Source organism: Oncorhynchus kisutch, linkage group LG11, assembly GCF_002021735.2.
Source record: "Oncorhynchus kisutch isolate 150728-3 linkage group LG11, Okis_V2, whole genome shotgun sequence".
Taxonomy (NCBI): Eukaryota; Metazoa; Chordata; class Actinopteri; order Salmoniformes; family Salmonidae; genus Oncorhynchus; species Oncorhynchus kisutch.
In genome coordinates, this window is record NC_034184.2 from 59,290,596 (window position 1) to 59,316,063 (window position 25,468).

The window sequence follows — 25,468 nt, forward strand, 5'->3', positions numbered from 1 at the left end:
TCAGTTAAGAACCAATTCTTATTTACAATGACGGCCTACACCGGCCAAACCCGGACGACGCTGGGCCAATTGTGCGCCACCCTATGGGACTCCCAGTCACGGCCGGTTGTGATACAGCCTGCTTACACCAGGACATGAACACTGACGATTTTGCTGTGTCCAAACTGTCGAGAGTAGACCCACAACTGATCCAAATGGAGTGAAATCTTCAAATCATAGGGCTTTTGCGCCGTTATTCAAATGTTTTTTTTTTCACTGCAGTTTACAGCCTAGAGTAGAATTTTCTACTCACTTGAAAACAATAATGCAATTATTGTGGTGTTGTAGGCTAGTCTAGGTAGGATCATTTGTATTGTCCCTAAACAAGATCAATAGGGGAGCTTTTTGAGCTGCGTGTCTCCTGTACGCACTGCACTTGTTCTTTGATGTGCAATGACGCACCTGCCCGCTCTGCTTATATTGAAAATTGGTTTATGTGTGATATGATGCTAGGTAGCCTATTGCAGATATGGAGAAACTATCCACCTTACACTATTGTCACTATGAATTGTGGATAGAGGGCACGATAGACAGTTAGACTGGTGGGCTATATTAACCTGTGGTATAGTTGGCATGCGGAAAATCGTAGTAAAAAGGGAAGTACCAAAGCACCTTGATATACAGTAGGGGAGGCGCATACACGCAGATTAGGAGATTTGGCTAGTATGGAAGAAATTATATAGTAAAACCTGCAAAAGAGCAAATGTAAACCAGAGAAAAATGCACTACCCTCCCCTGTGCCCAATAAAACAACACACAACTCTTTAAAAAAAAAAAAAAAAAAGTTGGACAACCCTCACCTAGTTTGAACAACCCCCACCACAGTAAGTTTCAAACTGTCCCTAAATCAGACTGGTTCAGCTAATCTTCACGTGTAGCAGGATTCTACGGAACGAGACACAACAGCTCTGTTTGCAGTGGCGCACATTCTTAAAAATCCTGGGTTGTTTGGATGACCCAACTGCTGATTCTCTGCCCTCACTAGCATGAAAACTAAATACAGGCACAGACTGTGTGTGGGAAAAGACTGAGACTCTCTCCAATACAACCCAACATTGCAGAGTTATGTGCATCCTTTCAAGCACACCCTTCTAATTAACCTGTGGTGAGTTATTCACCATTTTTGATGAAAAAATAAGGTTTTATATGTAAGATGGTTAAATAAAGAGCAAAATTATTGATTATTATTATTATTTGTGCCCTGGTCCTATGAGAGTTCTTCCCACGAGCCGGGTTGTGACAAACTCATACACATTCTTATGTTTAATAAATGTATCATATAGTGTGTGTGTGTGGCAGGCTTACAGTGATGGCAAAAAAACATAATTTGAGAGTGCCCTGACCCTGGTGCTAGAGGGGGTACGTAGCAGAATGTTTAAAGGGGGTACGGGACTATAAAAAGTTTGGGAACCACTGCCATAGATGAATTGTGTCAACTTTTCATTATATTTGCTGACACCTTTACAGTCAAATTTCGGCACCCTGTTCCCCTTAATAATCCCGCCTCCTGAATCCAAGTGTTTGACATGGAGGGAGGGGACCAGTAACTTTATGATCAAACTCTATCAATGAAGAAGCAACAGTCATTTTTCATACTTTAGTCGTCATACTTTGATCTGGTTTCATCCAAATATCATCCGATTTCATGACTTTGACTGTTCGTGGGCTGAAATCCGGGATAGGCAGAACAGCACCACTCACCACCCCAGGCGGATTTGTTATTGTTTTTATTTTGAGGGAATGACCATCCAGCATGGTGGTAATTTTTTTTTATGGTTGTACATAGTGTGCTGTTCTATCGCACGTGTGCAATGATGTTTGAAGGAAGGAAAAAAACGGTGTTCGTTTTTTTGAAGTGACGTCTTTGTTTGTTTGTAAATATCGCAAACGGACGTGGCAGTTTCACCGCTATGGACTCCATATTTAACTGGCACCCTATTCCCTATATAGTGCACTACTTTTTTTGGGGGGGGGGGGCATTCCCCTACCTCCACCGTCTCCCTGCATGCCCCAAGCCCAACATCTGGACTCCACCTTGGGCCAAAGGTGCGTGGCTGACTAACTTCAAAGTACGCAGGATGATTTCACCACTGACAAACTCCTGGAAACTTGAAGAAGTTATTTCCTTGGACGTTGAGTTTTAAAATGCTTTATGGATGACATCATTGATGATATACTGTAAAAATGTATTTGATTTGACAGTGGTTGTGATGTGACATGATTTGCGATGTCTTAGAAGTCACAGAGAGGCAGGATGGCTGTGCTTCTCCTAATAGTTGCCCTAGATCCTACTGTGTGTGCATTTAAAAGTATAAATCTCAGTAGATTTAATGGCAACTTTATACTTCTCACTGTATGATTGTACGTGATAGGATACATCATATATTTTGCCACTAAATGTCTTATTTTGTGGGGATTGTGTTTGCCGATTTTAATTTATATTCAGAATTGATCAAAGGGACAGCCTAAATTGATAAATGGGCCAGATCTGGCCTGCTTGCCACCTGTTGACTATCCCTGATATACTGTATAAAGGTGTGTACAGAGTTGCCTTGGAATCATGGCTTGTGAAACCGGTCGATGCACCTCACTGCAGGGAAAGACGTTTTCCCTAAGCCTCTCTAGCAACACGGTTATTTGTTTACACTGTGTTTGAGTTCATATCTGTTTCCCATTCTCATATGGAATAAATCATGTTTTGGATGCTGGCTGAGCACCAGAATCAGTATAAGATGTCACTGGAGAAGGACTGTGTTGATAACTCTCTCAGCAGGTGTGTGTGTGTGAGTGAGAGAGCTGGAGGTGTGTGTGTGCATGCGTGCGTGCGCTGGGATTACAGGAAATAAAAACTATCAGACAGATTTTGTTAAGTAATGTCAGACCTAATGAGAAGACCATTGTGTGACTAAGAGTGTGTGTCTGTGAATGTGTGTTTGTGCTGCTGTGTGTGGTTGTTCGTGCCCTTGTGCCCACCCACCCCTCCCTTTACCTCTCCTCTGGGAGATGGAGGATCATTTGGTGTGGGTAGAGTAGAGGGGTATGAGTGGTTCCCAGTGAGCATTAATAAGACACATAATAATAATAATAATTTATTAAACTTCTATAGCACTTTTCATAGAATCTCACGGTGCTTCAAGAGCAAAAAAACAAAGAAAAATGCAGTATCATGACAGGTTGATCATGATCGGTCCCAGCTTTGATGCACCTGTACTGACCTCGCCTTCTGCATGATAGCGGGGTGAACAGGCAGTTGCTCGGGTGGTTGTTGTCCTTGTTGATCTTTTTGGCCTTCATGTGACATCGGGTGCTGTAGGTGTCCTGGAGGGCAGGTAGTTTGCCCCTTGGTGACCCTCTGGAGTGCCTTGCGGTTGAGGGCGGTGCAGTAGGCCGTACCAGGCGGTGATACAGCCCGACAGGATGCTCTTGATTGTGCATCTGTAAACGTTTGTGAGTGTTTTAGGCGACAAGACACATTTCTTCAGCCTCCTGAGGTTGCGCTGTTGCGCCTTCTTCACGACACTGTCTGTGTAGGTGGACCATTTCAGATCATCAGTGATGTGTATGCATAGGAACTTGAAGCTTTCCACCTGCTCCACTGCGGTCCCGGCGATGTGGACAGGGGTGTGCTCCCTCTGCTGTTTCCTGAAGTCCACAATCAGCTCCTGTTGTTTTGTCAATATTGAGTGAGAGGTTATTTTCCTGGCTGTTTCATGGCTTAAGCGGAGGGAGCTGGTCAGAGGATGGTAGATGATGGTGATGCGGTCTGCTGATGATCTTGTAGAGGGCAAGTAGTATAGACACTGGATTTCTCCTCTTCCACTCGGTGTAACACCCACTTGGGTGATGCCTCAGCAACTCTGGGCGCCAAAAAGCTCACCTGACAAAGTTCAGAATTGTAGCCAGTCGTCCTCAATATGAGACCTCTGCCTCGGTACTGCTGTATCTCCCCTTACTCTCAAGCTTCAGGCGACTCCTCAAATTATGTTCTCAAAAGGTCAGGAACTGGCAGCCAGGTGAATGAAAAAAGCTGGTACTGTGTCCAGGTTAGAGGTCGACAGATTATGATTTTTCAATGCCGATACCGATTATTGGAGGACCAAAAAAAGCATATACCGATTAATCGGTCCATTTTATTTTTGTTATTTGTGATAAGGACAATTATTATGGTCGAATCCGGAAACTATCATTTCGAAAACAAAACGTTTATTATTTCAGTGAAATACGGAACCGTTCGGTATTTTATCTAACGGGTGGCATCCCTAAGTCTAAATATTCCTGTTACATTGTACAACCTTCAATGTTATGTCTTAATTTGCGTAAAATTCTGGCAAATTAGTTCGCAATGAGCCAGGCTGCCCAAACTGTTGCATATACCCTGACTCTGTGTGCAATGAATGCAAGAGAAGTGACACAATTTCACCTGGTTAATATTACCTGCTAACCTGGATTTCTTTTAGCTAAATATGCAGGTTTAAAAATATATACTTCTGTGTATTGATTTTAACGTGGTTAGGTACAGTCGTGCAACGATTGTGCTTTTTTCGCAAATGCGTTTCTGTTAAATCATCCCCCTGCGTTGCATCGATTATATGCAACGCAAGACACGCTAGATAAACTAGTAATATCATCAACCATGTGTAGTTAACTAGTGATTATGATTGATTGATTGATAGTTTTTTATACCTTGGCTTCTACTGCATTCGCGTAACAGGCAGGCTCCTCGTGGAGTGCAATGAGAGGCAGGTGGTTAGTGCGTTGGACTAGTTAACTGTAAGGTTGCAAGATTGAATCCCGGAGCTGACAAGGTAAAAATCTGTCGTTCTGCCCCTGAACAAGGCAGTTAACCCACCGTTCCTAGGCCGTCATTGAAAATAAGAAAGTGTTCTTAACTGACTTGCCTAGTTAAATAAAGGTGTACACCCCCCTCCCCCCCCCCTCCCCCGATTGTTATGAAAACTTGAAATCGGCCCTAATTAATCGGCCATTCCGATTAATCGGTCGACCTCTAGTCCAGATGCCTTTTTTTCCAGCTAGTTAGCCAAGCCAAAAAAGAGTTGACCTGTCAGTCAATCTGCAAATCCGTTGCTCAAAAACACCAGAAAAATATTTTTTAACACTTACAAATAGCAAAAATATGTACATTATTTACAGAGCTCTCTGCCTAGGCATCCTCACAGCGCCATGGCAACTACGGAAATTTAATATAACACCTTCATAATGGGGATCAGGCCCCTGCAATGTTTCCTTACTCTGAAGAAACTACAACTAGGGTCTTTCTCAAATGGCACTCTCTAGTCAAATGTAGTGCACTATATAGGGAAAAGAGTGCCATTTGGGACGCATACCTGGTGATTTATTCTCAGATGAGCCGTTAAATGAATTATGAGAGAATGTGGGAGATGTGATGCTAAGACGACTTTTCATATTAGGCACGGCCAACAAATGTGTATTTAATCAGATATTGCTTAGCTATGTAACCAAGCTAATATCTCACAATTCTCATCACCTTTTCCCCTGTCTTCAGTCTGCTGTATTTTAATGTATAGGCCTAAAGATACAGTAATATGGAAATTACAGTTCATACATATTGGATTACGTTGTCCATGCAACGAACCCACAACCCTGGTGTGTGTGCTTATGTGCCCGAGTGTGATTTGTGTATGTGTCTGTCTGGGTTTGTGTTTGCCTGCATGTGTGTCTGCACATGTGCGTGTGTGTTTGACCTGAAAGAACAAGCAGCGCTGTGGGCGTGTGCTTGATAAGGCTTTCTTTGTTCTGAGAACTTCTGACTACAGGCTCCAAGCCATATTCCCATCTTCAGATTCATCAGTGAACCCAGAGAGGCTTATGGTTACACTGGCCAGGACACACTTTCTGGAGACTGGAGAAGTTCAGTTGAGGATGACAAGACTGCGAGTGTGTGTGTGTGTGTGTGTGTGTGTGTGTGTGTGTGTGTGTGTGTGTGTGTGTGTGTGTGTGTGTGTGTGTGTGTGTGTGTGTGTGTGTGTGCGTGTGTGCGTGTGTGCGTGTGTGCGTGTGGATCCCCAATGAAAACTAGCAGAGCAGTTATTGCGGGAAAGCCGGAAACATCAGCAGGGATCATGTTGTGCTAATGTTATGACATTAAGGAGCAAGTCTGGACAGGACGTGATGCCAGAGCGCTGTCAGCAAATACTTGGTGTGTGTGTGTGTGTGTGTGCATGCAAGTGTCTGGTGTGGGTGCATGGAAAGTACAGTAATGAGTAAATGATCTGCAAAGAACCTGTAAAACTCTGGCTTGCATAACCCCCAAGTTGCACGACAGTTGCAAGCAGCAGTAACAGTAGCAGTTAAATGACCCTGCAGCGTGCACCGTATCCCCTGACTAACAACCTCGTATTATTTCCAACCTTTCTCCAGCCTTTCAGACATTTCTGTTCTCGTCTATTACCAGAATGCTAACAAAATTAGCACAAGTAATAGCACATTTCCATGGAGGCTGCTAGCTAAATATGCTAACGAGCACAAACGAAAATAAACATATTGATAAGACAGGCAATCCAGCTCATAAAGTTATACATATATATGTAGGAGGTAGCGTATGTCATTTTTGGTGAGTTTGGACATTTACAAGCGAATGTGAACGAGAGATGTGCAAATGAACAACGTTTTGACGAATGCTTGTCTGAAGGAAGAACAGTACTGGCTCTGGAGCGGCACGTGTACAAGCTGTGTCTGTGTGGAGTCTGGAGTCGCTAGGGCAACGGGCCTACCTGCTCTGCTCGGAGAAGATTGGGGAAGAGCAGACGGGCCGAGAACGGAGAGGAGAAAAAAACGCAAGGAAATCAAAAGATAGCAGTGGCAGCTGTACCGATAACTCATCCAAAAGGCTTTGACTTCTCAAACATGGCAGAAAGCTAAAACAGATCTAAAATGCTTCTTGTTGTATTTTCTGCTCGGCATCAGACTAATTTTGTGCTTCAGTTGCACTTCTAAACTCGGGTGAGAATTTACGAACAGGCATTCTATCAGCAGACAGCGCTCTGACTGATGTGTAGCTTCTTTTCTCCAGTACTTTTCTCAGTGTAGCCAGCCTACTTTTCTCCAGTACTTTTCTCAGTGTAGCCAGCCTACTTTTCTCCAGTACTTTTCTCAGTGTAGCCAGCCTACTTTTCTCCAGTACTTTTCTCAGTGTAGCCAGCCTACTTTTCTCCAGTACTTTTCTCAGTGTAGCCAGCCTACTTTTCTCCAGTACTTTTCTCAGTGTAGCCAGCCTACTTTTCTCCAGTACTTTTCCCAGTGTAGCCAGCCTACTTTTCTCCTGTAAAATGCAAGGTCAACTTTAAGCAAAACATTAGGAAATGTAGCTGGCTACATCCTTTCTACGATAAACATTAGAAATATGATGGCCATGCATCGTTTTTGCAAAAAAATACCTTGATTTTAAGCTTATTTACTTGTGTGGCAGCCAGCCAAATAGCATTGTACTTCTGTTGTCATCGGATGAAAATAAATCTACTAACGTATTTTCTGTGAAGGAAAACTATAGTTGCACGTCCCTGGTCACTATATTGAAACAAAAAAAAACTGTTGGACCTTCCATATGAAACGCGACCCCCTGTCAATTCAAATCTGGACTCACCTGCTCCCGCTTTCTCCCGTTGTGCTATTTACAAACAAACACGTGACTGGCTCAACTGTTCTGGGGAACTACAGTAAGTTTCATAATGTAAAATAATGTGACAGTTGAAATGAAGAGCGCGATCTGCTTTATCTCCTAACATATTTATTTAAATATACAAATGTATTGAAAATTCATTAACTTGTTCCAACGATATTGACAGTATTGAAAAACCATCCCGTGGCTATTTCCAGATACCCCAGTATTCGGTATATACCGTAGTTGTGGTTAGGGTCTCTGTCTCATCCTGCCCGAGGAGTGGCCAGGGGGGGACTGGGACCAGAAATCGGCCTGGGATTTTCCAAACACTGTCCCATTTTTTCCCCCTCAAGGCCACGACTATTGGCCAAATAATGATAATTATGTGCAAAACACCAATTTTATACCGGCCCACTGGGTTAAAGGACCATCTGTCATTTGCTGGAACTGCGTCAGTCTGTATCTGAGAGAGACTGATTAAGTTGTCAGTATTACCAGTGACAGGGACCCTGAGGGTTAGCCAGGCCGACCAGGCTGAGGTCTTATCTGTTCTGGAGACCGATGTCATCTTTCTGTCTTCTTCCTTCCCTCAAGACCTGTTTCTATGAGACGAGGCTATAGAGATCAAAGGGAACTTTTTCGAGGCTGTTCATTTTTGCTGAAAAACACTGCCAAACTTGTAAATCCATTACTGCTCAGAGATAGATCTCTTCTCAGTGCACAAAGATACATCTTTCTTTGTTGCATAAGTCAGACGTTTTTACAGATGGGTGTTGATTTTGAGTAGTGTGTGTGTGTGTGTGTGTGTGTGTGTGTGTGTGTGTGTGTGTGTGTGTGTGTGTGTGTGTGTGTGTGTGTGTGTGTGTGTGTGTGTGTGTGTGTGTGTGTGTGTGATCCACTGTATGTCCTGGCTCTCCACATACACTTCCCTTGGCTACTCTCCCCTGACACCATGGTGGTGATAGGACTTCCATGTGAGTTTGTCCTGGGTAGCCTTGGCTGCCGAAGGGGAGTCACCACCATCCATCCAGATGAGAACAGAACAGTGGGTCTAGAATAACAGAGCAGGAAGTGTGTGTGTGTGTGTTCAGTTCAGACCAGACCAGGGGAGTTTCCACTAGACTAGGATTTGGAAAGCTGTGAATGAGGGTGATATTCACTGTGCTGTTAATTACTGTAAATATCATCGATTCTATATAATTATATTAAATGTCTTCTAACTGGGAGTTACATTTAAACTCTCGTGCGTATAATCAGGATTGTAGCTATGGTGTTTGAGCACGTATGCCTCTAATGCATAGGTTGCTATTGAGATAGTAGGGATTCAGTATTTGTCGTAAGTTGACTGCTTGAATAGTAACCTATGAGGGACAGTGGATGGATTGCCACATAGGGCATGTAAACTTTCAGAATGTCAACATTCTGGACATTTCTAACGTTCCATTTGTGTCTCTCGTAAGGAGTGCGTTGTCTCCAAACCTACTATGTTTGTTTGCTCGGGCTAATATGTTTTTTTTTATAGGCTCTCTCAGTGCATGCACACAGAGGTCGATGTGTGTGTCTGTTTTAGGTCTGCCTGAGTGAATGTAATCGAATGGCTGGGCCAAATCAGTTGTTCAAATGTCAAAGTTGCAGAAAGAGATCAACATAGATCTGGGAAGGTCAATAGACCTGTTGTCATGTGGTCTCATATGGACTAAGAGTGCATCTCACATGGCACCCTGTCCCATGTAAAGTGCACTACTTTTGACCAGGGCCCACTTATAGGGAATAGGGTATCATTTGGGACACAGCCTAACGTCTGATTGGAGGGATGTTCACACAGCTAACCCATTGTGAATGTAGCCACCATCTCTGATTGGAGGCACGTTCACACAGCTAACCCATTGTGAAGGTAGCCACTATCTCTGGACTCTAGATCTTATGACTGCAGAAGGATAGAGGGACATACATAGTAAACAAAGTAGCTACTCAACCTCTGAATGCATCTACTGTATGTGCTCTATCCTGTTGGACTACAACTCCTACTTCAGTCATTTTGCCATGAAAACGTATTTACTGACAGACATGTAAGGGTGAGGAATTTTATATTCCATCTGCTCTGTCTGCTTGGACTACAAGAAAGGAATAGCCGAGGAATTTGGCATGCTGTCATGTGCAGCCACAGTGCAAACCGCCTGAACACCACGTAGCGGGGCTTTCTCTATAGAACGCGTGATTGGCTTTGATTGTTGATACTGTGAAGTCCGACCCCTTTTAACGAACCAATTAGCCAGCCCTGTCCAGGCCAGGCAGGCACTCTGTCTAGAGGAGGTCATCTGAGGATTTGGACGTAGTGGGATTAAAGGTGGAATGTCGTGGGGAGGAGGACACAGCCGTAATGAATGGAAAGGGATGACAAGGGGATTCTGGTGTATAATGTTATTAACACTGGGTCAACAAATGGCACCCTATTCCCCATGGTGCTCTGGCCAAAAGTATTGCACGATATAGGAAGTAGCATTTGGTACGCAACCTGAGCTGCACTGTACCCAAATGGAGCCATCTCTGGGATGATCTGGGAATTCAGACCACTGTCTTTAGAGTAGTGAGTGGTGTGTTTGCCATGGTGTGTTTGCCATGGTGTGTTTGTCGTGGTGTGTTTGGTTGTGAGCCATACAGTGTCTAACAGGTCTTGCATTCTTCCTGGTCAGGTCACGTATTCAGCAAAACTTTTTGGGTTTACCATGTCTAGCTGAACATCTGCCCTGTTGTAGCTGCATGGACCATGTAGACGTACAGATAACAGAGTGGCTCAGATTGGACAGGGTTAACACATAGATGTATAGTTATTAAAGGACTGTGTCTCTTCGGTTTGTACAAGGTTCAAGCTACAGATGTAGGATCTTAATTTGAGCCAGTTTGCTACAGCAGGAAAATAATCCTGCAGCAACAGGAAATTATCATTAATGGACATTTTTGAAGAGGTTGATACGTTTTTCGTTAGGGCAAATCAAGTCTGAAATTTCAAAGTGGAAAGGACAAACTTTAGAAGCCTTTTTAAAACTCAAATACACTACAAGTTTGCAACTTCTGCTGTGCAAGAAAATTCTTAGCAACAAAAGAGTGATCAAATTAAGATCCTACATCTGTAACTTGCTGTTTTTGCCTCTCGGTACCTGGCTTCTGTGTTGCTGAGCTCTCAGCTCAGGGATGCAAGCAATCTTTAATTATTTCATATCACTGTAATTTTTCTGAAGAGGGACAAAGAAATGGCCAAGGTTCTCCTGTTCAGATCAGTGTTGGCATTGCTGGGTTGCCTTTATAACCAAGTTAGCCTGTTAACTTCGTGGCTTGACAGCTACGTCTGCTGTGTTTATCTTTAGCGGCTGTAGAAAGTTAATTCCCACTTCCTCTCTCTCTACCAATGTAATTTGAGTGGGCGGGATTTATTGAAAAGGCACACCTTGCCCAGAATGCCAGCCCAGAGCATCGTACAACCAGCCTCCTTGTTTTCGTTCAAAGTGAAAACACAACACAAGAGGTGGGGTGACATAGGGACTGCCCACAACCAGTGGATTTCTGCTTTAAGTGAAAAGGCTTGCTGACATCACCAGTGTGGGGCCTAAACTTGATGAGCTTTTGCACACACTTTAATGCTTGAAAGAGGAGAAGTTTGGTAAGCAAAAGTGTGTGTGTGTGTGAGAGTGAGGGTGAGGGTGATACACCAAAATAGACCTAGATATTAACTAGTCATGTCTTTGTTTCTAATTCAACTCATAAATAACGAATAGAGTATAATTCCTTGACATTTTGGTTATGCGAAAGGAAAAAAAATATGTTTTACAGTATGTGCCATTTCTAAAATGTAATAGGCTTTAAATGCCAGGGTGTTTTACTAATTTCGACTTTTCATCCAGTAGAATTCGCTGTACACTATTGAGAAAGAGAGTCGTGACTTGGTGTTTGACAACAGCTGATAATCAGCTGAGGGGACGCGCTGTACCCAATGGAACCAATGGCGGGAATCAATGCAATTGTCCATTAGATGACACATTTTCAGTAATTCTCAGCCTAGTATGCTGGTACGTGTTGCTTAATGCATTATTATAGTATGTAGTACGATTAGTACACGGTATGTAGTTTAAGTCAGTAGTAGGCAAGCCAGATTTTGGACATTGCCATAGATCCTATTTCTGTCATTCTCTACACCACCTGGTGCTTTAAGCGGTCTTAAACAAAATTAGAAAACGTTACTTGTGAAGTTGCTTCTGTTTTGCAGAAATCAGTCCAGCCCCCTGGCAGGCATGACTATATTCTCCATTAATTGGCTGCCACAGCAAGTCTTTGATAGAAGCAGTGATTATTTTTAACTATCATAATTCAATTGAATCACCACGTCTTGGCACTGCACTGTACATCTGCTCGTCTGGCTGAAACCAAGACACACAATCTTAAAGCAAAATGCATCATCGTGATGATGTGGCAGGTGACACTATGCTTCTTGAAAGTCCAATATCTTGAAAACCTGACTGCTGACATGCAAAACATTTTGGGACTGTATCAATAGTGGACTGACGAAAAAACGACCAAAAGGTCATTTTTGAGTGGGCTTTTCCTTTATTAATGTATGTGTCAGGGCCAGATGTTTAGACAATCTTATGGAATTTTGTGTTTTATCTTGGCTTTTCATCCATACGTTTTTGATTTTTTTTGTGGAATATCTGATCGTTTGTGAATCCAGAAAATGTTCTTCGGCTTTATGAACCAAAATGTACCTGATTTTACACTTTTGAAAAGCAGTAGATGCAGTATACCCGCCACTGGCACTGTGCACACGCGCACACAGACCTGACTTTTACCTTTGATGGCAGCACGTCGGACCGTTGTTCCGTGAATGACAGTAGTAGGATGTCCTGGATACAGGTCAGCTTTCCTGGAACATAGAACAAAGAGTCAGAGTGCACACAACACACACCCACCCATCCACACACGCGCACACACACACAAAGTAAAATGCTACTATAAACAAATCTCAATTTAGCTAAATCAGTAAAGAGCCAGTAAAACTAATGTATAGCAGCTAAACCAGTCGATGCTTACATTTGACGGTGCTAGAGTAATAAAGACATTTATTAAAAAAAGGAATGTATTCAATGTCATTCAGTATAACAACGCATCAGACATCAAACACCTTTATGTGCGGCAAAGCCCAATGGACCCTGCCTCGGGAAACCATTTTGGAAATAAAACGGGAACAATGGAGAAACTGCAACTCAAAGGCACGCCCAAGCATTTTATTTTTTTATACCTCGTGATTCATTCTTCTGTATAGACTTTGAAGTCAGGTGAGAACAGAACATGTTCTCACGGAATAATATCATAATTATATTAAATTACCTTGATATTGTAATGCTATTCAGACTGAATGTGTTTGATTAATTTCTTCCCAAAGGTCATAATCATTTGCCTGGCCAAACGCTAAGCCACGCCCATGGACGTTAGCTTCTTTTCCGCAATGAGTCTGGATCTGAGTACATTCCCGACCCTTCACCGAATGCGAACACATTCGGGGCCATCCGATTGGTCCAGAAACCGATGGCTTGGGCCAGAGTGAGAACACGTGGGTAAAGGGGCGGTTTGAAAATATGTCATTGGCTTTGAGAGTCTGATTGGTTAGAGACGTTCCAGTTGCTGATGATTTTGTTTTGTACATCGCCCCTCGTCACCACAAATGACTTCCACGATGGCAGTCTCAGACTAAAGTATTTATCGAAAGACCGAGCAGGGGAAGAATTTAGTGTGAGGAGTCAGGCTACATAATCCATAGATTTTCTAACTTTTTGGGGCCGTGGACCCCTTTTGTGATAGAAAATCTATCAGAACACAACTCAAGTGAGATAAAAATAGCATAAAAGGAGTTTTACTCTGACTTCGGAAGTTCGTGGCCCGGACGAACCAACTCTCGGACTCTGGGAAGGAAAATTTTTCAGAGAGAAAACTGTGCAGTTTTAAAACTTGAATTACAGTGTATTTATGTAAAGAATTTAAAAAAAAATCACATTTGTAAAGTATTGAGTTGAAATTGATACTGTGGATACCAATATCCCTGTGAGCCTCCCAGGCCCATGTTGCCCAGGGTTAAGAACATACATTTTTGATGAATAATATTACATTCTATTATATTACACCCTCTAAACTTATTCCACGGATTCCTTGGCCAAAATTTGTTTGATCTGTTGTTAGTAATGTTCATAAAAATATGAAATGTAAAACATTTTTGGGGGAGATCTGTCCACGGACCCCCTGCAGTACCTCTTTGAGAACCCCTGACAAAATCATCAACATTGAAGTACTTCAATAATTGTCTTATATATTTTTTGTGTTCATCAATTTCACAGTAACTTCTACATATTCTTACAAGTGAGAATTGTATTTATGTCTGTATGACACTGGCTCACTTCTCAGTGCCATGTGTTTACGCGTTTCATGTCTGTTCTGCAGTAAATGATCTACATATGATATGATACTCAGTGTTAAAATAGTAAGTGCACTGTGGTTACCCTTGACTGTCATAGCTAACTAAGCCACACAGAGTTATATGTGGAATTTAGGTCTCTCCTCCCAGCCGTGACCGGGTCGATGTGTCTAACAGCAGGTAGGCGGTTGTAATCATAGGTTAAACCGTGGTTTTCACAATCTGTAGCCATGACAGGAAGTGGTTTCAGCGGGAACAGGAAGTGGCTTTTCTGTGATAGAGGGGTGCCAAGTGGAGCACCTGCCAGAGAGAGGGTGTGTGTGTGTGTGTCTGTGTCTGTGTGTGCGGGGGAGGAAATAACCTGCTAAGCTCATCCGATGGACACCTTATCATTTGGTGTTGTGTGTAAACTCCTTCACCACTATCCCCCGAGAGGTGGTAGGTCTATCTTCCATTTTATCCACATAATACAATCCCACTGAAGAGCCTTGATTGGCTCAAGCATCTCGCTCCGTTCTGCTCAGCCTCAGTAAGTATTCTACCACGTGTCACATGTACTGTATACTGTATAACACTGCCTGGTTTTCAGAGTAGCAGCCTGGTACTGTATCAACCTCAACATAATTGGGTAAACTCATAAATAATTACAATTCGGTTCAATTTACCAAGCATGCATCATGGTTTCGGATGACACGTCAACTGAACCTGACCCTCCACGTGACTCATCCTGGGCCATGCATATAAAGGACCTTAACTATCTACTCAAAATAGATGGAGTAAGCGTATTCTAATGGAGTTGGTGTTCCCAGCGCTCAGTCAGCGTGCCAAATTACACCCTATTCCCTATGTAGTGCACTACCCTTTGACCAGATATGGACAGAGGATGCTGCTGCTGTGTCAGGTGACAGGTCCCGCCTGTGGTGGTGACACCGAAGGTTACACGTCTTATCAAGTCAACAATATCATACGGTGACTCAGCACAGAGCTAGTCTGGATAATAACGAGGGCGCTGGTGAGAAGAGTGATGACTATTCAAAACAATCATACAGCTATTTAAAGCAAGGGATTAGGCGGTTGTTATGTTGGAGCTGCTGGAGAGCAGATACTGCACAGTACGCTATCATCTCGCTCCAAAACAAGATGATCTCACACGTATTGGACACACAGGAGCATTTACGATTGTGACCTTTTCTGTTCTGTTCACATTGCTGTGTTTCTTGATATGTTGGATGACCATCTGCCTCTCCTCGATCTCTCCCCTTCCCCACTTCCCTGCTTCTTCCTTCCTTCCTCTCTCTCTCTCTCTCTCTCTCTCTCTCTCTCATCAGTCATTACAGGGCATGTTGTCTTCTCTCCATTCTGAGCTTGACATTCAGAGGTACTTGCTGAAAATCCAATTGCCCCACACAGTTAGTCTGCCTTTTATCTTATCTGCATCATGACTTGGCGTGTGGCTCTGTCTGCATCACAACTGGCCTGTGTGTGTGTGTTGACCTCTCCTGCCCTCTCCACCTCCCCTCACCTGATCTGTGTACTCCTGCCAAAAACACTGTCCACATTAGTCAAAGGGCCGGGGGGTGGGGTATCCAGCACATGCAAATTACTGCCCCACCGCTTCCCCTTCCCCCCTCTCCCCTCTCCCCACACTCACCATCACCTTTCAGAGTGCTTTGTGTGTGTGTTTATGCGTGTGCGCAATGACTGTGTAGTTAACCTGGCTGTGTCCGTGGAGCCATTAGCTTGATAAAGGGCTCTCTGTGTACTCTCCTCTCCGTGTTAGTCACACTGTCAGCCTGGCACACCCTACAACACTACCAAGATCCTCAATGAGCTCCACATTCTCTATTACTCTGCCAGGCCCACAGGACTGCCTGCCTGGTGGACTCATTGGTGACTTTAATCACCCTCACTACACCCTTTCCCCTCGGTTGTTGTGCGAAGCTTGAAAAAGATCTCTGACCGGAAAGAAAAATGGTGCGCTGGAGTTATTTGTGGTTTTTTTCTACAATGTCGATTTTGGGCCTGTAACTACCTGCACCATAAGCAAAAAAAAGCATGGTAGTGTGGGTATTAACCCTTCAAGTTGTGTGAGGCTTGGCAAGAGAGAAACATGCATGATAAGGCTTAGGGACCGCTTGTCTTGTTTGTTTTTTAGCAGCTGCAACATGGAAAATCATAGTGTGAAAATATAACAGGGAGTGTCTTATCTGCATCATGCCTGGACATGTGGCTCTGTCTGCATCCCAACTAACATGTGTGTGTGTGCGTTTGCTCTCCTGCCCTCTCCACCTCCCCTCACCTGATCTGTGTTCTCCTGCCAAAAACACTGTCCACATTAGTCAAAAGGGGGGAGGGGGGGATATCCAGCACACCCGAATTACTGCCCCTCCCCCCTTGTTTTTTTGCAACTGTGAAAATCATAGTGTGTGCTTGTGTGGAATATAGCAGGTGGTGTCAGTCTGTGTGTCTGCTATCTGCATTGATGCAAACAAATTACACCCAAATAGACTGGAATGCATGGCTGGGAGTCAAAAAATGACACTGGTGTTTTCACTGTGTTAACGTTGTAGTTAAAAAGCTTATCTTTCTCTTAAAGCTGCAATATGTAACTTTTTGGGCGACCTGACCAAATTCACCTAGAAATGTTAGTTATAGATTTGTCATTCTCATTGAGAGCAAGTCTAAGAAGCGGCATATCTGTTCTAAGTGCACAATTTCTATGCTTCCCGTTCTTTTACTTTCAGTTTTGTACACCAGCTTCAGACACCTCAAAATACAGTGGTTTAGATGGTACAGTTTAGATGGAATGATATACATGCTTGTTTTGTCACATACATTGAAATTAGGCAACCAGGGAATTGGCGGAGTGATTTCTGCATAATGCAGCTTTAGAAAAAAGCATTAACACTATCGTGTGGTTCAGATGGCTTTGTTAGTTGAAGAATGGTGCTTGCAGCACAGTGTTGTGCTGGTTTTGATGGACAAATTTGTCCTACAATAATTGTGTTTCCGTTTGTGTTCGTTTCCTATGTAGGGTTGCAATATTCCGGTAAACTTACCAGAGTTTTTCCAACCCTGTTCCTGTGTATCATGACCCCTCTAATTTACCCTCTTTCTCCTCTTCTCACCCCCCCCCCCAGAGCAGAAGCCCTGCGCACGGCCCCAGCAGCTCCATTGTAGGGGAGCAGCCTGAGCACCTCTCCCTGGCCTCTCTGGAGTCTCTGGACACCATGTCAGAGGCTGATGCCCCCTCTGCCTTCACCAGAGGCAGCCGCTCCCGTGCCAGCCTGCCCGTAGTGCGCTCCACCAACCAGACCAGGGACCGCTCGCTAGGTAGGCGACCGCAACATGACCACACTGTGATTATGAGGCTATTAACCACACATAGACCAAGGACTGCTAGCTTTTTCTTAAAAACACACATACAAACACTCACACACACACACACAAACACACTTCACCCCCCCACTCTCCTCCTCGCCCTTTGCTTCGCCTGCTTGCTCCTAGCCTTAATTAGAATGAGATTACAGAATCCTCCAACAATATGCCATCCTGTTTAACACACACAGACACACAGACGCACACACTGTTATTGGCAGGATTAGAAATGGGGTTTGTTAACAACGCAAAGGGCACTTCATTTGCATCAATATGACAAACGCCTTCAGTTGTGTAGAGTTGTATTCATATGCTGCAGCGTAGCTTCTTCTAAGAGATAGTCATTTAATTTTGATGAACTAAACAGAGAGAGAGTGAGAGCTTCAACTCTCATCATCTCAACATGTAATCAGCCTCTGAGCCTCACAGGATACGGCTTCTTAAAAAGCTTATTTGAAAATGTAAGCAGAGGACACACATCTTAGTTTAATGTGACTTTAGGTTGACTCATTTCATTTACTTCAAGTGCCTCTAAAGGACTTGTTTACATTTGGGCAGCACACCCCTTTAACCAACAGGAAGCATGCTGCTCTGTGCCAAAAGTGGGTTCTTGCTTAGGTTGAGATGCTGAATTGCAGACATTGTACATAAACATCTACAATAATATACTACTGCACACAAAGATATACACACACACACACACACACACAAACACAAACGCGTTATGGCAGCAGATTGGGTTATGGGGGGGATGAAGGGGGTGGAGAAAAGAGGGCATATTACCCAGCATTCCTCTGGTGGCCCCCTGGTTGCTGATCTCGGGTCAGCTTTTCATTTTCCCCACTAATGGTTAAGGTTAAGGATTGGGGAGGGGAAGCTGATCCTAAATCTGTACCTTGGGGAAACTTCACCCCCCCCCCCCCCCCCACACACACACACACAGTCGTGTCCCCAGAGACATCTGGTCTTCCTTAAGAGCCCTGTGCCAGTAGAAGTAGTGCCTTCAGTCAGAAGACTCCTTAACACAAGACTGGAGTTGCAGTAGCGGACATCTTGAAATGACTCTATTCAAGTGAGTTTCTCTATTCTCTCTATGTTACTTATAGCTGATGTGTAGTAGTGCTACAACATATTTATACTACAGTACCGTGGTAGTTGTTTTGGGAGATCTGTTATTTCTTTATTGCTGTACTGTGTTTTATATTGTGGAAGAGAGGGAAATAAAGAACTCTATTTGTGCTGCATTTGAAATGAACGTAATTGAAGGTGATTGGGTTCCATTTGGAGATGCATAAGAGCAGAGTCTGGAATAGGATCTGACTGTCATAAAACCTAGCAGCAAGCCTTGGAAACCAAGACTTCGTCCCAAATGTCACCCTGTTCCCTTTATAGTGCACTACTTTTCACCAAGGCCCACAGGTCTCTGGTCAAAAGTAGTGCACTGTATCGGGAACAGGGTGCCATTTGGGATGTAGACAAAGTATGTTCTCCCCTGACCATTTGCTGTGCAGCCACGCCATTTGGTTCTGATTTAGAGAGTGAAACCAGACAATCAGCGGCCACATACAGTCTTGCAATCCAACTCTGCGCTAGAATTTAGCCATCCAAAGTCTCAGGAGATAATTAAAGTTTGGTTTTGAGGGAATTTTCCATTGCATGTATAATAGAATATGAAGCCAAGTGTGTGTTCCAAATGACACCCTATTCCTTATATAGTCTCTATGGGCGCTGGTAAAAAAAAAAAAAAAATGGTACACTATTGTGTGGTCCAGCGGTTTCAGCCGCTGACCTCGGCACACATGTATGCCAGAGTCGGCATGAGTTTGAATACTTCCCTTCGACTCGTCCTATTCTTTCTAACACTTTACTATCTCGTCAGTCAAGCTCAAAAAGGACTGGGAATGCCCCGCTCCTTTTAAAAAAAAGTGCCTTTTTTTGTGTGTGTGTGTGGGACGCACAACCAGTCATTGAATAACACACGTCGTATTAGGAGGGTCTGCGTGGTCCTTCATCTGACAATACACAAAGGAGCAGCGAGTTAGATGGCAAACGGACGTTTGCTAAGTTGTTAACAAGTCTATCCTAGTCGAGCCGTAGAAGTATGTGCCGTAGAATGGCTCAGCACTTTTTATGTCCTGGATTTGTCCCTCCCTCTCTTTTAAAAGAGCCTGTAGGATCTTGTGTTACATTTCTGGAAACGTGTAGCCGTTTTCGCTGCTCCGCTCCTTTTCTGGAGCCACTCCATGTTAGGAAAAAGCTCCTCTCTATCAGCACACTACATAGTGACTGATCCTAAATGATACACAATGTGCACTCTGTTGCATACAGGAAGCTCCGATTTCAGTGATTTATAAGCTGCGCATCTGTTATAATACGTCAGATGACGAGGCTTCGACTAGAAAACAATATACAAAAGTCAAGATCACGGGCTTCTTTATTTGCACTGTCCTGTATGGACATATAACGTCTTTAAAGCCGTCAGTCTTTTTGTAAATGTATGTTCTTGTCTGTGGGCACGGGGTGTGTTGTTTGTGAGTGTGTAATGTATTTCGTATGCTTTGGTGGAGTGCAGTACAGAAGCCGCACCCAGAGTTCAGGAGTTCAGTGTCTTGTCTGTTCGATGCTTTGCTAATTCCCACACACGACACCCAGCCACATCCCTCTTCCCTTCTCCATCCCACATCAACCTCACCCTCATACAACCCACATGACTTACGAACTGCTTAAGCATGCATCCGCCGGCATGCACACATACACACCCATGCTTATAGTTTTATGGGTCTTTAACTTTCTCACCATTATCTAAATTCTTATTGTAAATGCAATAAAGATATTATAGTTACTCATTGTAAATATAGTAAAGATTTTGTAGTTATTCATTGTAAATATAGTAAAGATATTATAGTTATTCATTGTAAATACAGTAAAGATATTGTCATCACTCATTGTAAATACAGTAAAGATATTGTAGTTACTCATTGTAAATACAGTTAAGATATTATAGTTACTCATTGTAAATACAGTCAAATATTGTAGTTACTCATTGTAAATACAGTAAAGATATTATAGTTACTCATTGTAAATACAGTAAAGTTATTGTAGGTACTCATTGTAAATACAGTAAAGATATTGTAGGTACTCATTGTAAATACAGTAAAGATATTATAGTTATTCATTGTAAATACAGTAAAGATATTGTCATCACTCATTGTAAATACAGTAAAGATATTGTAGTTACTCATTGTAAATACAGTTAAGATATTATAGTTACTCATTGTAAATACAGTCAAATATTGTAGTTACTCATTGTAAATACAGTAAAGATATTGTCATCACTCATTGTAAATACAGTAAAGATAGTGTAGTTACTCATTGTAAATACAGTTAAGATATTATAGTTACTCATTGTAAATACAGTCAAATATTGTAGTTACTCATTGTAAATACAGTAAAGATATTGTAGTTACTCATTGTAAATACAGTAAAAATATTGTAGTTACTCATTGTAAATACAGCAATGATATTGTAGTTACTCATTGTAAATACAGTAAAGATATTGTAGTTACTCATTGTAAATACAGTAAAAATATTGTAGTTACTCATTGTAAATACAGTAAAGTTATTGCAGTTACTCATTGTAAATACAGCAATGATATTGTAGTTACTCATTGTAAATACAGTAAAGATATTGTAGTTACTCATTGTAAATACAGTAAAGATATTGTAGTTACTCATTGTATATACAGCAATGATATTGTAGTTACTCATTGTAAATACAGTAATGATATTGTAGTTACTCATTGTAAATACAGTAAAAATATTGTAGTTACTCATTGTAAATACAGTAAAGGTATTGCAGTTACTCATTGTAAATACAGCAATGATATTGTAGTTACTCATTGTAAATACTGTAAAGATATTATAGTTACTCATTGTAAATACAGTAAAGATATTGTAGGTACTCATTGTAAATACAGTAAAGATATTGTAGTTACTCATTGTAAATACAGTAAAGGTATTGTAGTTACTCATTGTAAATACAGCAATGATATTGTAGTTACTCATTGTAAATACAGTAAAGATATTATAGTTACTCATTGTAAATACAGTAAAGGTATTGTAGTTACTCATTGTAAATACAGCAATGATATTGTAGTTACTCATTGTAAATACAGTAAAGATATTATAGTTACTCATTGTAAATACAGTAAAGGTATTGTAGTTACTCATTGTAAATACAGTAAAGGTATTGTAGTTACTCATTGTAAATACAGCAATGATATTGTAGTTACTCATTGTAAATACAGTAAAGATATTATAGTTACTCATTGTAAATACAGTAAAGATATTGTAGGTACTCATCGTAAATACAGTAAAGATATTGTAGGTACTCATTGTAAATACAGTAAAGGTAGTGTTTGTGGTATATGTCGGACTGCACATAATAGGACAGGACTGTGGGCCACAGTACAGAAAGACATTGACACAACACTGGTGTGACACCTCTGTAGCTACATGGTTAAGAGCCACCAGATCATTATCAACCAATCATTAACCCCTCAGTAACCCTCCATTAACCCCCTTTCCTTCCCTGTCTTCTCCCCAGGCGTGCTGTACCTGCAGTACGGAGATGAGACTAAGCAGATCCGGATGCCCAATGAGATCACCAGCGGAGACACCATCAGGGCTCTGTTTGTGAGTGCCTTTCCCCAGCTGCTCACCATGAAGATGCTGGAGTCTCCCAGTGTGGCTGTCTATGTCAAAGACGACATGAGGAACATGTACTACGAGCTCACCGACGTCAGGTAAATGGGTGTGTGTTTTTTTTGTTGTCCAGTACCTATGTGTGTGTGGGTGTTTCGTCTCTATTTTCCCAGACTGGGTTATAGAGTAGGTTATTTGGGGGTTGCTTCCCAATGTGTCGTCTCAGTCTCACCTGTGTAAGATCCTCAGAGCTACCCAGCATCCTTCCTCTCTCCCTTCTTTAAGTACTTCCTGTCTAATGAGCTATCCCAGCACAGGAAGTGACCCGGGCTGCAAGCAGCCTGCGCCAGATCCTCTTCCTCCCCACTTTCCATTCAACTCAATAGCTGTGTGGATGAAAGGGCTCAGGATGTGGTGCCCTACAATAGTGGAAGAACCTTTAGTTCCACCACCAACAAAACAAACCCAACAACACAGTGTGTGAGTCCCAATTGGTGCCCTATTCCCTATATAGTGCACTACTTTTGACCAGAGCCTTATCGGTTTGCCTATGGGCCCTGGTCAAAAGTAGTGTACTACATAGAAAATAGGTTGCCATCTGGGTCGCAACCAGTCTCCGAGACTCTTTTTCCTCTCATTTACACCCATGTGATGGTAGAAGAAAGTGGAAAGTTCAGCTGGGGCCGAATTCATTTGTTTTGACACGTTTCATCGCTGCTCAGTTGGCAGAACAAAAGGATCGGAAAATAACCTATAAACAGTCTTGTTTCTTCCAGAGCCTCAGATTTAAAGTGAGTGAGTGAGCTATAGTCAACTTGGCCACATTCTATGTGCGAGACTTAACGTCAGAAGAGTTGCAGGGTGTGTTAAGTGGTGGTGTCCCATGTGTTAAGTGGTGGTGTCCCATGTGTTAAGCAGTGGTGTCTTCTCCTCTCTGTGCAGAAAGTGTGTACAGGCACGTGTACAGGCACATGTAGCTTTGTCATTAGCCTGGCCTTTTAAAAACACAATAAGTCGTCTTTGTTCTTTTGAGTTTTCCAGAGGGGTATGACTCACAAGACAACACTGACGAGGGTTTCTTGCCCTCACGGTCATGCCCACACACAGTCACGTCACCAATCACCTTCACCCAGTTTGCCCACTTCCTGGCACATCATAAAATTCAACAATAAGTTACTGTTCAATACCCAGGGCAATGAATTGACAGTTCATACAGGACCTGTTTTTACATAAATAAATAAAAATGATATTTATATTTCTGTAGAATACAAGCTTACTGCACACTGGGCGATTATACTCCATTTTGAACACAGGAGATTGGTGGCACCTTAATTGCGGAGGATGAGCTCATGGTAATGTCTGGAGCGCAATCAGTAGCATGGTATCAAATACAAATAAATATGGTTTCCATGTGTTTGATGCCATTCCATTAGCTCCGTTCCAGCCATTATTATGAGCCGTCCTCCACCCCCCCTGTGATTTTAAAGGCTCAAAGTGAAGTATTTTGGCTCCATCTCTATCTGTAGTGTTCTTGCGGCGGTGTGTTGTGTACTTTGTGACTAGCTCTAACCTTTAAAATCAGGGCTGTAAAAGTTATCACGTGTTCACTCCTCGCCGGCTGGCTCAGTAGTAGACGGCACAGGAGCAATAATTGACACGGGAAAACAAAGACCAGCAGACGAGACGCAGCTTTATTGATTTATTTGAGGGATCCTTTTCACTGTAACACCACTGGACACTTTTTTTTAACGCAACACCAGGATGGCTCAGTACAGCAGACTGTGGACTGTGTACGACATAGCCATGTCAGAGCACACACCAACGTCTGGGTATAGGAGACCACTACCCAATAGTGATATATTCTGGCCTCCTCATTTTCCCTCTGGACGCCCCCCCCCCCCCCCCCCCACAGGAATATCACGGATCACTCCTGCCTGAAGGTGTACCACAAGGACCCAGCACAGGCCTTCAGTCACGGCCCCAGACCCACCAACGTTGACACCAGGGTGAGTACTGACCCATCTGAGGAGCATCGAAACTGGGATACTGAACCAGGCGAGCCCCTGGTCTAACCTCGGGCTAGCAGGGCATCTGGAGGGTTTACAGCAGGTAGAACCAGCTCTATCCTAGACCCAAACTTACTGTAGGGTAAACCTGTCAACAGGTCTTCCTTATCACATTCCTGTCTGGGCAAAGAAAGATAGAGAGTCTAATTACCAAGTCCACACCTACTGTGGTGCTTGTGTAAAAAAGGTACATTATTTATTTTATTTATTTATTTGTAGCATGCTAGCCGTTCCCACAGAAACAGCTCCAGTAGGGAATATGCCAGTCTAGTTAGTCTAATGTACAAATAACACTGGCTATGGCGGCCCTACCCCTACCTCTCCCCCCTATCCTACCCTCCTCTCTATTAATAATCCGCTCTTCTTCTCCTAACCTCCTTCATTCACCCTCCTTCCCCTCATCCTCCCTCTATCCTCCCCTCCCTAAATTCCCTCCTGTCCTCCTTCTCATCCCACCCTCTCAGCGTCTGGGTAGCGGAATGCCACCCCCCCCCCCCCCCCCCGTCTTCCTTAATCTGTTTATGGGGGTCTTCTGTTCTCCGTGCCTAATTTCGGGTGGGATCGAGGGAGCCTTGTGTGTGCCTTAGTGCAGCTCGCCGAAAGGAATTGAACTCCATTCACAGGGCTGTTCTTTTCTTCTCCAAATCTCCTGCTAATCTCCCACAAGGCTGCTGCCTCCTCCTGTTGGTTTCCTGCTGATGTAGCGGAACTAAAGCGCAAAGACCTCATTCCTTGTGTGTTCCTCCCCAAATCCTTTCTGGCCAGCTGACCCCTGTCCTCCCTAATCCTCTCCGATGCTTTGTCTATCTAGCTGAGAGAAGTCTCCATGTGAGCTATATAGCTTTTTACCACCTGAGGAACATTTCCAAGGTGAGACTCATCCATGCTTTTATTACAAGTAGGCTTGACTACTGTAATGCTCTCCTGTCTGGTCTACCCAAGAAAGCCATTGGTCAACTGCAAAACAAACAGAATGCTGCAGCACGGGTACTGACCAAGACCAGGCAGAGAGCATATATTATACCGGTTTTAATGTCTCTGCACTGGCTGCCTGTGAGTATTATTGGTTTTATTGGTTTTTAAATCATGGTTTTTAAATCAATCCATGATTGTGCAGCCCAATACATGTCAGACATGCTTTTAATTCATGTACCCAGAAGGTCCCTCAGGTCTTCTGGCACTGGC

General features: G+C 42.9%; 1 protein-coding gene across 6 annotated transcripts in view; it reads left to right on the forward strand.

Annotated features, from left to right (window-relative positions):
- Positions 1 to 25,468, forward strand: part of LOC109899508 (sickle tail protein homolog) — a 174,774-nt gene that overhangs the window by 113,307 nt on the left and 35,999 nt on the right. For 4 of the 6 annotated variants that reach the window (XM_031835968.1, XM_031835969.1, XM_031835972.1 and 1 more), the window contains 3 exons: positions 17,276 to 17,468; positions 22,120 to 22,318; positions 24,130 to 24,223. In XM_031835968.1, the coding sequence (XP_031691828.1) occupies positions 17,276 to 17,468; positions 22,120 to 22,318; positions 24,130 to 24,223 (486 nt within the window). Of the gene's footprint in view, positions 1 to 15,463; positions 15,545 to 17,275; positions 17,469 to 22,119; positions 22,319 to 24,129; positions 24,224 to 25,468 lie in introns of all 6 variants that reach the window. The other 2 variants (XM_031835971.1, XM_031835970.1) reach the window with 1 other exon arrangement.